Source organism: Eurosta solidaginis, chromosome 4, assembly GCF_040869045.1.
Source record: "Eurosta solidaginis isolate ZX-2024a chromosome 4, ASM4086904v1, whole genome shotgun sequence".
NCBI lineage: Eukaryota > Metazoa > Arthropoda > Insecta > Diptera > Tephritidae > Eurosta > Eurosta solidaginis.
The window spans coordinates 247961484-247975182 of record NC_090322.1 but is presented as its reverse complement, the minus strand read 5'-3'; the positions used below and the strand labels follow the sequence as shown (position 1 = coordinate 247975182).

At 38.0% G+C, this 13699-nt stretch overlaps 1 protein-coding gene and 1 long non-coding RNA gene across 2 annotated transcripts in view; one reads left to right on the top strand and one right to left on the bottom strand.

The window, feature by feature from the left end:
* Positions 1 to 13699, top strand: part of Cyp4g15 (Cytochrome P450 4g15) — a 168422-nt gene that overhangs the window by 68591 nt on the left and 86132 nt on the right. The window contains exon 2 of the mRNA XM_067785534.1: positions 6405 to 7016. Coding sequence (XP_067641635.1) covers positions 6815 to 7016 — 202 coding nt within the window. The 5' untranslated portion in view covers positions 6405 to 6814. The remainder of the gene's footprint in view (positions 1 to 6404; positions 7017 to 13699) is intronic.
* Positions 3597 to 13699, bottom strand: part of LOC137251252 (uncharacterized) — an 87199-nt gene continuing 77096 nt past the window's right edge. The window contains exon 3 of the long non-coding RNA XR_010953193.1: positions 3597 to 3715. This is a non-coding gene — a long non-coding RNA (uncharacterized lncRNA). The remainder of the gene's footprint in view (positions 3716 to 13699) is intronic.

Genomic DNA, 13699 nt, shown 5'->3' with positions numbered 1-13699 from the left:
ATCTCAAAATTCGGTTGAATAACGCTTATATAGAAATTGTTTTTATAACCGCCCCAGTCAATGTTAAAATGTATTGAATTTAAACTTCTTCAATAGACTTCTGACATGAGGCGTTTTTAAAACAAATTCCAGTCGGTTGGCCTTTGCTACACAAACGAAATCCCGAACTATTACTCAGAAGCTTTCTTCTTATGCATGATGCGCATTAATTACAAGCAATGAATGCCAATACTACTACGCTGCTTCTTCAACGTAAAGACGCTGTCACGCCACCACCCAACGATCTCACTCTTTTTTACAGGGATGCGGCAGGGCTGTTAGCGTTTGATTTGCTGCAATCGACAATGTCACGATCTTCACAAGAATTCAGTTATGACCATCAAGTGTTGGATCTTGTGTCTCATCATCTTTATAGCGAAGCTAATAATAGATCATACCGTCAAGTTAAGCAATCGTTGTTAAGTCATATTAATCATATTTGCAGATACATGCTAAGGGCTGAACTTTCTCTCGATTTTTTTAAAGAGCATATTTACGGCCGTATAGACTAACTAGAACCCTGCATCATAAACTTTTAACGCCACCTGGTACATATAGGCCTTGAGCAAAATTCACAGTGAAGTTATTAACACATCCATAAAGGAAGCGGAGCCCCCTTACACAACTCAACTTTACTTATCCTCGAAGGTTTTGGGGAGTGTTATCGATGCTGATGATCCTTTGCTGTATATAGATCCGGTACTTGTCGGGAACATGCAGCATTCAGGTATAAGTCCGACCATCTCGGAAACGATTTTTTATGACCACATTAAACTTTCTAGGCTCATGGAACTGGGGGTGGGGCCTAGTTCCATGAGGAACTTGGGGTCGCCAGAGCCTTAGCTGCTAATGAAGACAGATTTACCACGAGTAGGTGAGGTTGACAATTGTGTAAGTTACGCTGGCATCCCCTTGAATAAATTGGGTATTGTGACGAAAATGGTGACACTAAGTGATACTCACATCCCTAGTCTGATGCTAAGTAAATGAAGTCACAACAACAATAAAGCAGACAGTCACTTGTATCTACATAAACGAATAAACCATTTTTCCATTATTCAATATTGGAGTTATTATTCAACAGTTTAATGATTCGAACTTAGAAGAAGATTGCAAATAAGGGAAATTGCAAGTAAATTCGTTACAGTATTTTAGTCGCCTCTTACGACAGGCATAACTGTGGCGGACATTTTCTAAGGCCCCTAAGCAGCTGGGGGCTCTGCTCTTAATACTGGTACTGAACCCGGATGCTCTTAAACGGTTATCATTTCATCATCATTTTCTCTAATTAGACCGGTCCCATGGAAAATTCTAACTCCGATCTATGTATATGGTTGTATGTTCCGGTAACATGCACAATAAAGGTACTAGCTCGACCATCTCGGGTATGATTTGGTATGACCACATGAAACCTTCCAGGTCATACGCCCTCCCACCTCCTAGATCCATAAGGAACTTGGAATCGCCAGAGCCTCGGCTTTTAAAACAGCAAGATTCGGGTAGGTGAGGTTGACAATTGGGTTGGAGCAGCTATATATTGCGCTGCCAACCCCTTGAAAGGATTACGCTACACAACCCCTTGAATCAGTTTGGTATTTTTGTCGCCTTTTATGGCAGGCACACTTGCCGCGGGTCTATTCTAAGCCCCCTTACTCCCCTGGTGTGACCAATTGGCGCCGGCAGAGAGAGCGACTGGCGCGGCTTGTTGGACGGCCATAACCGTTTAAACAGTTAAGCGCCAATTAAGTAAGTAAGTAAGTTCTAGGGCTTTCTCTATATTCACGACCACCCTATACAATCCAATATCGACTGACGTGCTTTTTGTGTAAGCATGTGGTCCTGTAGCAAATAGTGCTCCGTTCATATGCGATTTTATATATACGGGACAGGTAGCAATGAAAAAACTTGTTTTTTATATTTTTGCTACAAAAGTGCAAGTGTGTGTGGGGGGGATCTCAACTTGGTTCAAAATACTGACTACCATTAAGGAAAGACACTTGGTCCTCCAAGCCACCATAGATGTTGAGGTTCGACATCTAGATGCCTTATTAGCTTTTGAAGTTGATCAGGAACCAATGGGAAACAATTTTAAAGGAATGCAAAACAGTTGCTATTCAAATGAACATCTCGCCAAAGTTTCCGGACATTCGAAGAGAAAACCCAAAAGACGTTCTTAAGATAATTAAAATGAGATGATTACGGATGATTTAGAGTCTGATTTTAAAAACAATACATTCCTGGTGATCGTTGATTCGGTAATCACTGGCATTACTGAACAATTTGCGCGGATATGAGAAATTTGAGCGAGACGTTTTCCTTTTTGTGGCAATTTGAAGACATGGATGAAACTACGGTTCAGGCGAGCGCAGCAAAATTTGTCGAGAAATACAAGCCGGACATTTCTCAAAGCTTAGAATACGAAATAATTCACTTGAAATACATTTACGAAGCAAATTTTGATAAAGGTCTGTCACAACTGGAATCTCTAAATGCCATCTAAATAAATAAAAATAAATGTAAGGCGCAATAACCTCCGAAGGGATCTTAGGCGGAGCATCTCTTCAATTTGCGTCGTGCTCCTCTTGATTTTTCGTACAAATTGGTCGGACGGGACCTACATGTTTCATGCCGACTCCGAACGGCATCTGCAAGGCAGATGAGTTTACACAGAGAGCTTTTCATGGCACAAATACACCCGGAGCGCTTGCCAAACAATGCCGAGGGGCGACCCCACTTAGAATAATTTTCTTCTAATTGAAAAACTTATTTCTAAAATTTTGATGTTGCTTTGCCCGGGGTGTGAACCCAGGGCATACGGTGTGGTAGGCGGAGCACGCTACCATCACACCACGGTGGCCGGTGGCTGCCATCTACATATGTTCAAAATATGTATACGATTTTCCCCAACATTTGTGTTACTTTACGTATCTTTGCACTAAACCTGTCACTGTAGCTAGTGCAGAACGTTCCTTCAGCGTCCTTTCAAGAATCAAAAACTTTCATAGATCGTGTTCATCTCAAGAGCGAGTTTCAGGACTTTCCACGCTTTTTGTTGAATCCGTTTTGGCAGGACAGTTAAATTTTGATATTATTATAAAAATTTTGCAGCGGCAAAAGCAAGTAAAGCCACTACCTGATATCCGAACTTTCTATATTGAATAATTAAAATTTACTAGAGTTCGCCCAGTGGTTGAAATTCAACCACATAAGCAGTTAAAATAATATATACAATGTTTATTGTTCATACGTAACGATATTTACCTTGGTAAGAAAAAGAGTTATTTAAAAACGTTAAAATTTTTATTAATATTAATATATTGCTAAATTGAACAATTTCAATACTGAACAAAACTTAAAAAACTATTTCGTAGTTCAAAACTAACTAAAATTTTAATTTATATTTATTTATTTATTCTAAGATGGGATAAAGTACTTTTTGGACGTAATGTTTAAAAATATAAGAAACTACAGCTATTGATACCTAAGAAGCCATTTGTTCTTATAAAAAAGTAACATTGCAAACCAAAATTCTCAAAAATACTACGTCTACTCTGGGAAAAAAAAAAAACATATTCCAAGTTTGTTGTTACTAATAAAATGCTTAATGCCTACGTCGAACTTCTTTATATACAATATTTTTGTAAACACTCTGTTGTCATTAAGTAAGCTTCCTTGTCTGGAAGGGAAAGAAAAGAAAGGAAGCAAAATCAATGGAAGGGAAATGAAAATAAAAGAAATATGATTTGTCATTTTAATATAATAATAGGAACATTCGATGGGTAATATAATGAATAAGTAAGCTCAAAATAAGGAAAATTTATATTGCTCTGGCAGGAATCAATCTGCTTCTCGTAAACAAAAGGTAGGAAAAGGAAAGGCAAGGAAAGGAAAGGAAGGAAAATCAATGGAAGGGAAATGAAAATAAAAGAAATGAAAGAAAAGAAAAGTAGGGGAATGGAAAGGAAAGGAAAGGAAATGAAAGGAAAGGAAAGGAAACGAAAGGAAAGGAAGGAAAACCAATGGAAGGGAAATGAAAATAAAAGAAATATAATTTGTTATTTTAATATAATAATAGGAACATTCGATGGGTAATATAATGAATAAGTAAGCTCAAAATAAGGAAAATTTATATTGCTCTGGCAGGAATGGTATGATTGAATCAATCTGCTTCTCGTAAACAAAAGGTAGGAAAAGGAAAGGCAAGGAAAGGAAGGAAAATCAATGGAAGTGAAATGAAAATAAAAGAAATGAAAGAAAAGAAAAGTAGGGGAATGGAAAGGAAAGGAAAGGAAAGGAAAGGAAAGGAAAGGAAAGGAAAGGAAATGAGGAAAAAGCAGCAGATAGTGTTAATTGGAAAGAGCAAAGGGGATCCGAATTAACCATCACCGTTATGCTAGCTCGACACATCCGGAAAACTTTTTTAAAGGATCCTAAACCCACATGTCGCAGACGATATAGAAAAGGCTGGAGGACAACACCTCAACAACAGCAACATGTCTTCAGGCCTGGAAATTCATGTTAGGCATAATGAAAGATGACCTTATTAGAGTACAATAAGGTAATACCAAATCAACGTTAGTTGCCATTTCAATAGAGCGGGATAGGCAGATATGATGACTGCCTTAGAGCAACAATTCCAAATCCCATGTTAACTACAAGACATCATCAAAAGCTATCTCTAAAACAATAAAATAAATTAACAGTCGTTAGCACTTTAATACGTGGATATGCGAAACAAACTATTTGTCCTTATGGCCACTTGAGTTGACTTTATGATCATTTCTGAAAATCAGGATCGTCAATATCGTTGACATTGTGACTATTTGAAATTTGGTGGTGTGACCATTTAGTATGGTCCGTCATAACTTCAATTGACTTTGTGACGATTTAAAGTGGACATAAGGTCTATTGACTATGTGAGAAACAAAATAGTTTACCTTATGCTCATTTGAGAAAAATAGTTGGCTCTTTGACCACTTCGAAAAAGCAGCTAATAATACCAATATCGTTGACATTATGACCATTTAATTTTAGACGTTGTGACCATTTCATATGGTCGGACATAACTGCAATTGAGTTCTAGACCATTAAAAGTGATCAAAAGATCAACTGACTTTATGGTCACAAATCTTTCCCCAAACTACAACACATTACAGGTGCGCCACCATAGTTTCCATAACGGAACTGGAACTCTTCTTTTTCCAATCGAGCAATACCCCATGGCTCGAAGCCAAATCACAACCGCGCTGACTACAATCCGTGCTATCCCTTAATGGTTTCCAACGATTGGATATGTAAAAGAGGCAGAGTGTAGCGCGTTCCAACAATCCATAGAAGGGGACGGGCTTGAATTATTTAGCTTGGTTACGTTAAACTGGCCGGTCAATAAAGACCTCGCATAAACTGAATGCGTCCGTTTTCCCAGAAATTGTTTGACGACCAAACAGAAAAACCCCAATTAGGAAGCAGGGTTTATGTCATAATATAACTCCGTCATCTTGGCAAGTACTAGAAGTGTTCTAGGATCTAGTTAAATTCTGATCGATATCTGGTAAATGTGCCACTTCTATAACTGGCACCTTGAACTTACGAGCGCAGGACACGAACGCAGAACCTGCTCAACCGTTTCTTCCTGCAGCCCATATTAGCTCATTTTCGTTTGTATATAAATAGTAAGGCACGGCTTTAGAGGCCTCATAGCTCTTGACTTTCATCGTTTTAATGCACTTACTTTTACTTTCAATACAACACATAAGAGCGCACCGCAGCAATACCGATAGAGAGTATTTAAGTGTCAAAACATTGTACTCACTTTCACTCAGCTACACTCATTTTGCAAATAAACTGAGTCTTCTGGAGAATACTGATTGACGCACACAAATATTTTGAACTAAGCCACGCTCTTATCTAGCTTAGAAAATATCACTGCCGATAGCCAACGAACTAAGAAATTCTGCGTGTTTATGCTCAATTTAACTTTGCTCAAGCTTAGCTTACGTTTAGTTGGTATGCATTTATGGAGCGTAATCAATGAGGTATTTCCTCGATTGCAAGCTCGCCACCTCATCCTCAATGTACAACACAACTACACCTGGAGCATTCGATTTAAGCTTGTGGCATGCAATTCACGATTTTGATTTTGCACTTTGCAACTTGCAATTTGTGTTGACTCTTCTAGTCCAATGTCGGGTTGTTGAATGACACTCTCTAAGGTAGCTCTAGGCTATAAAAGCGCATTCAATGCGGGCGTAGATTAGCAGTTGAACGCGAACGGGCATTTGGTGATAAACGTGGACGGACATTGAATGGCAACCAAAAATATAACAAATTCAACAACAACAGCAACAATATAAGCAACTGAAGAGGAAGCAAAAAAAAAACATATAGTAAATAAACAGTGATTGTGTACGGGCGAATTTAAGCTTCAGGCGCTTCATACAACTAATTAAGTGGCATACATACAAACATACAATATTCGCTGTATATATTTAATAAAGGCAAAAACTAGTGCAAGTACATATTTGTGTAGTATAATATACAACAATATTTAAAATCGTGCATGTGTGTGTGTGTGTCTGTGTATTTTAATTAATTGTGCATTATTTAATGGCCAAAGGACTTAATTGATATTTTTCTGCGAAGATTATTATTATTATTATATAACAATATTACAAAAATAAATATACTTTTTAATAAAAAAAACAACAACAAATTTGCACATCAATACAGTTAAATATATTTTCATTAATCAAGATTATAATTATAACCAGCAATTATGTCGCTGGAAATTTTAAAAGATCATGTTTTCATATCGCCAAGCAGCGTTTTTTATTTTCTTTTACTTCCCACCTTTTTGTTATGGCTGACTTATTGGCGTCTATCGCGACGTCATTTATACAAGTTGGCCGACCGATTGCCTGGACCAAAAGGCTTACCCATTATTGGGCATCTATTGGATGTTTTCGGACCGGCATCATGTAAGTGAGATATTTTCGCAAACTTTTTATTTATATAGATAATTATATATGTATGCAACTTTTCTCTTATACTTATTGCCTAAGTTTATAGTAAAGCTTTGCGCTTAATCGCATAAAGTCCCACCCATTTTTTGCAATGTGCGGAGCTCCTCAGGGTAGCATTCACGGACCTATTTTGTTTGTGCTTTTTATAAATGATATTGATTCCTGCTTTAAATCATCATATTTCCTTTTATATGCAGATGATCTTGAGATATTTCGTAGAATTAACTGCCCGTCGGATTCCCTACTCCTGCAAAATGACCTTAATAGTCTTATCGATTTGTGTAATGCCAATAGGATCTACCTATAGTGGGCATGCTGCCAGAATTGAAAGGGAATTTCTCTATAGCGGTCATGCTGCCAGAATTGAAAGGGTTGAAGAAAATTTATTCGCTTTTGTTTCTCCTAACTTTTACGACCCGATACTTTCCTATTACTCGCTCATAAACCTTCAACGCCTTGAATCGGGGAGGTTTGTACATCTGCTAATGTTTTTCATATGATCTTATCGCTGGCTCTTTGGATTGTTCAGCTATCCCAGCGAAGGTTGCATTTGATGTATCCTGGAATGAATGATGTACTCCAGCAGCAAAACTAAACCGTGATGATAGCATCCATTATTAGAATGTACAGTAGACCTGGCGTAATTTTTTTTTTTCGGAATTGCAAATTCGGGTAGCGATCAAAATATGCGATTTGATGCCTGTATTGAGTGTGTGAACTAGGTGTAAGCCACATACTATAAGATATTCCTATTATGTTACATCTTTAAAATGAACGCATCTGTATAATATTACCAATGTATTATTAGTTTGCAGTTCGATAGTTCGATAACTTTAGTACACCAATTGTAAGACATAGACTTCCGTTTTGAACAATCTAGCTGTGCACACACGCCAAGTGGAAATTAAATTAAATCTTTAAATATCAAATCAATTGTTTTATTGAATGATACAATGCCAAAAATGATGTAGCAAATTTTCAGGCTGATTGGATGGTGCCAACCAGTGCCATAATGAGGTCAAAAGTCAACATTTTTGAAAAACATCCAAATATATTTTTTCAATATTTTTTTTTTATTTAATTAGGTATACTATACGTAGTGCTGCTACTTTTTGCATGAATCTTATTTCTGCTCTATAATTTTTCTTAACATTAGCTGTGATCCTTTACTTTTCTGACTATTTTTAGTACAACTGTCAAAATATAAAAATTCGCTCTATGAGAGAGCAACACCAAGAGGTGCGGGATTGCCTTCCAGTAAAAAATTGGAAATCTGTTAATTTCCCCACACACACATTCACCCATTCACATCCCTACAAGAAATTAATGAACGCTTGCATCATTTTTTTCACACTGCTCTTATACGCCAGTTACACGGCTCAAGTATCCTTGTGCCAATTACCAATTTGCACAAGGATTTGCCCGGTGTGTGCACAGGTTGTGCTATTTGCGCAGAGAACTGCGCTAAAATCAAAACGATTTTGATATTTACGCATGTCTGCAAATATTGCACATGCTTTTTTCTTCGTGTGTGGTGAATGTTACACAGTTTACCCGTTGTTTCTGATAATATAACATCAGTAATTGTTGCTTAAAAATGTTAATATCGAAGGCATAAGGACCATCTTACCTTGCAACAGGAATTCACACAAATTCAATAATACATAATAATTTTTTATACAATTAGAAAACGTTTCATTTGTTGCGCTAGTTGAAAAATGAATATTGCGCAGTGCTGCAATAAGTTGAGCTGGTCTTGCAACTAAAAAATATATATTATTAATACAATGGAAAATAAACGCTTCTGGTGCGAGTTTTTCCACTTATACTGTGAATTACCAGCACTGTGGAAAATAAATAGTGTTTTTTTATACAATTAGTGCCTTTTTTTATACAATTAAAACACATGTTTCATTTGTTGCGCTACATTAAAAATGAATATTGCGCAGTGTTTTTGAGCCGTGTATGTCAAAATTTTCATTTGCACAAATTCCGTCGTTTTATATTTGCGCATGGCTTTTGTGTCATGTATGGGCCGTCTTAGCGTGCTGATACAAATGTTGCCTGAAATGAGCGTCACTGTTCCTGCAGGGAAGTAAATTGCCAAACAGCTGATCGTTTAACAGTTTTACCAGAAGTAGTCAGCAGTAGTCAGCAAAAAATCTTCTGAATAAAACTTGCAACTCTCTGACTGGAGAGATTAATTTTCAAATTTGAATAATGGCTCAGAAGACAAATTTATCGTTGAAACCATGATACAAAAAATGGAGGTAGTTCCATTTGGTGTGTCACTAGCCAATTGACTTTTTCGGGGACAATGACAATTTCACCGAAAACAAGCTACCAGATTGAAAAATGTTACACATTTTTCTAACTTTTATGGATTTCATATTAAGAGATACGACTAAATTACTTTCACAGTTATTTTAAATAAATATAGTTGGTAAAAAGGAATAGAAGTAGCAAATTTGCCAGTCAAACAAACCACCGCTGTATAGCTAAATGGTTAGCGCAGCATGCCTAAAGCGTACTGATGATGAAGGCTTAGCACCCTTCGAAATGGACCTATCTGCGCAGCTATGGCAGGTTGTCTGAAAAATTTTCTACTTACTATTCCAAAAACAAAATACAATTTTTCAAATTTAGAGAAATTAAAAAAAAAATAACAATAATTATCATTAGAAAAAAATTATTGTTCTGGCCTTGAGCTCGAATCGAACCTTGAATCAGTTATTTAAAAAAAAATTAAAATTAACCACATGCGTTAGAAATATTTTAATATGAAATATCAGCGTAGAAAAGATGGTTTTTAGTAAGTTTTTCGAGCTCCCGAAAATTGCTTTGGTTGAGGAAACATGGATCGAGGATACAAAGCAAGGGAATATAGCCTAACTAAGTGTTCGTACGTGTCCGAACATGTTGACAAAACATACACGTTTTTCAATTGATTGCCCAAACGAGGTTCTTATAAACCGACACCGCAATTTATAAAGAGTTAGCATACTTAAACGCAATTTCTATGAAATTGAATGATGATAAATTGGCTACAAGTCCACATTTTTAATTTATTCTATAATTCAAGCGTAGCGCTTGAGGTGGGACGGGAACATTACCCTGTAGCTCTGCATGTTAGCCACTAGTTATGAGAGCTCGTTTGCCCGTTGTACCAGGGGTCACCTTAGGGCAAGCACCGCCTATACACATTCTGTGCCCTTTTAGCATTGACATGGATGTGGCGTTTCACAAACGTAACAAATTAAATACCATGCTTTGAGAAATATCCACTGTAGAGGCATGATAATAGGACAACAGGATTTTGTATTTTTTTTTTTTTTTGTCTAAGGGTCAAGCCGCCATAAAGATATGAGTTATTAACCAATCTATGAGTAATTATCCACTATTTTTCAATAAAATTGCATGTTTTACTGTATTCTCAATCGATATGTAGGCACATAATGTTAGTTTAATGTGAAAATGTGCTAAGTCACTTTTTTTGAAAAACTGTATTTTAATGCAGTTTTAAAACCAAATTCAAAATACAGTTGTATTAACGATAAAGACACTCCCCGAAGGCTTTGGGTTGACGGTCCTATGCCGCATATAGATCCGGTAAGTTCCGGTAACAAAGCACTATTAAGGTACTAGTCCGACCTTCTCGGGAATGATTTATATGACCACATTAAACCTTCTAGGCCATTCCGTCCTCCCCACCCCCTAGTTCCATGGGGAACTTTGGGTCGCCAGAGCCTCGTCTGTCAATGAAACAGAATTCGCCACGGGTAGGTGAGTTTGGCAATTGGTTTGGATAAGCTATATATTGCGCTGGGAACCCCTTGAGAGGGTTGCCTACACAATTAATAACACTACTGAATTGATTTGCTAGGTGTATAGTCCTAGCTATAGGTTCATTCATAGCATAATTCGTTTTGTGAGTTATTTCGATAAATAATCTATTATGCCGAAATGCAGTGGAATATATGGAATGAACAAATTAGATAAATCAGACCAATTCGTGCTAAAGTTTATTACATTATAGGCAAGCATGAGTGAGATAAAAGATAGAAAGGATTCCATATTATTGAGCTATATTCAAGGCCACTTCTAGCCAACGAGATATAAAGTGCTTCAACGGCATAGGGTCCTTAAAGTCACTGATGTTAGGTCTACTGAACCCAACCATTGCAACAAATTTTGAAACAATGAAGTCAATGTGACTAGAAAAAGAGAGTTTGGAGTCAAAAATTACACCCAAGTCTTTACTCTCTTGACAACACGATTAAGAGATTTAGCATTTAGTTTGTAGATAAAGTATGTGGCAGTTGTGTTTTTGCAATAAGACACAACACAGCATTTGTTTGAATTTAAATATAAATTATTGTCTGCGCACCATCCAGATCAGAGCCGTTAGAAATAGTTTCACAAATAAGTAGTATTTTTTGTGAAGTATATATTTTTAGTGCTTTATTTCAATCATTAAAGGTGAGTAGTGATGGGGAAACATATGAGTAAAAAGTGCTAAGTGAGGAGAAAAAATTTATGTTGAGTGCGGAAATTGTGCTAAGTCATAAAATAGCTAGCTGCTCGGTTGGCATACATGATTTTTATTTATCTTTTTCAAAGCTTCTACACTCAAAAGTATTGCAAGTAAGGTATCCTCATTCGCAGTTTTGAAAAAAAAGTTATTTCAAAAATTATTCAGTTTTTTCGTCTCCTGTAAATTTACAGTGACTTAGCATATTTTCACATTAAGCTAACGATAAATCATGCTAAATTATATTATTATTGTCTCAGATGACCATTGCGTTTTCATCCTGAAGGAAATATTCATTACGAAAAACCACAATTTCGCATTAAACAGTAACGGTATGACAACGCTTCTAGCAAAACAACAAACATTGTGAAACTTCAAAAATCCCCAAATATTTAAAAAAATTTTGAGTGGAACTACCTTCTTTTTTATACCATGTTTGAAACGGCTACGGTCTGCTGACACAAATATATACTTAATTGGTAAATGTGAACCCAAAATAGTTGGTGTAAAATTACCATCAAAACAGCAAGTACTTCAGTGTTTTTTTATAATGTAAGCTGTGAAAACAAAACAGTAGATGAAAGCTCAATGTTGGTGTTGGCCTTTTTGGGAAAAAGCTAGAATCCCAACGCCAGATCAAAGAACATGTGCTGCAAAAGCGATTAAACTTTATCAAGAGTGGAGAACAGTGCAAAAGGTATCTAAATCTCAGTTTCCGAGTCATCGCAAAAAGGAAAATGACTTTAAGGAACATTTAAACAATTTATTTGACATTGCCCACGTTGACGCTCTGAAGCTTATAAGTATACAGGAATATATAGACTTTTTAATAAAGCAGCGAGCAAATGGGCGTATTGCTGGCATGACTTGCGTCGATGGAAATGTCACAAATAAAGAAAAGAGGGGCGCACAGAGATTGGAAGATGAAAAACGTCGAAAAGAACGTTATGAAAAGAAAACAAGCGCTTCCCAAGGCAGTCGGTTATATGTACCGGAGCGACTCGGGATTTTTCCCGACCAAGGACTGTCATTTCAGTGTAACCCCATTTAATTTGTTTCGTCCCTCCCATAAATTGTCATCCTCCCAGCAGCTCCTTGCAGCAGGACTGCTCCATATTCTCTTGCTCCGGGAAGGTATCGAATCCAATCCGGGTCCGTCTCCTGACCCCGGTCCTGAGAAATGGTTTTGCTGCATCTGCCGGAAAAGAATCTTTTTAGGACGGTCATACTCTGTTCAGTGTGTCTCGTGTAAGGGATGGTTGCATCGGACAGGTTGTTCTGGGCTTGATCCCAAAACCCGACGTCCACGTAACTTTTATAAATCTTTTGTGGCTCCTTGCTGTTCACGCCCAAGGGCGCCTCGCAGTCTACGTCTAAGCGCCCCCCCATTACCTTCCAGCAGCCCCGCTGCTCAGCAAGCCACAACAAGTACCCGCTGCTGCTCGCGCCTTACGGCGCCAACAACTCAAACAGCTGCTACCACTCATAACTACAATCTTCGTAGTAGAGTCGGAAGCAATGCTGAGCAACAGCCCCTGCCCCCGTCTTCTCCCCCCCTCTTTTCCGCCAGCAATCGTGTAGGTCAGGGAACCAGACTCTTAGTCCCTACCTCCGTTTGCACCGTTTGCCAGCACAGAATATATATGTTTGCGACATCCGCCCAATGCAGCTCCTGCCTTGGGTGGTGCCACTTTCCTAGATGTTCTGGTCTCCGCGACGGCAACCCCTCGACGGGTTTCATCGCGCCATGTTGCCAGGTCGCAAACCCAAATCATCCGGGTACCCCAATGCTTGCCCAAGGACGCCCAGTCCCAGGGCCACAACAGCAATTGCGTCCTGGCCTTCCTCAACCCAGGCGTAGTCACCCGTCACTTACCCCCAGAGTGGCGACGTCTCCCCTCATGCACTTCAGAATTCTGCAGTTAAACTGTAATGGACTAACTGGGAAGATTACGGAGATAGTCAATTTCATGAAGCGGCACAACATCCGCATTGCTGCGATTCAAGAGACTAAACTCACAGCACGATCTGCATTGCAGACCTGCTCTGGGTATAATGTCCACAGAAAAGATCGCGAGAGCGGAAATGGAGGCGGCCTCGCGTTTAT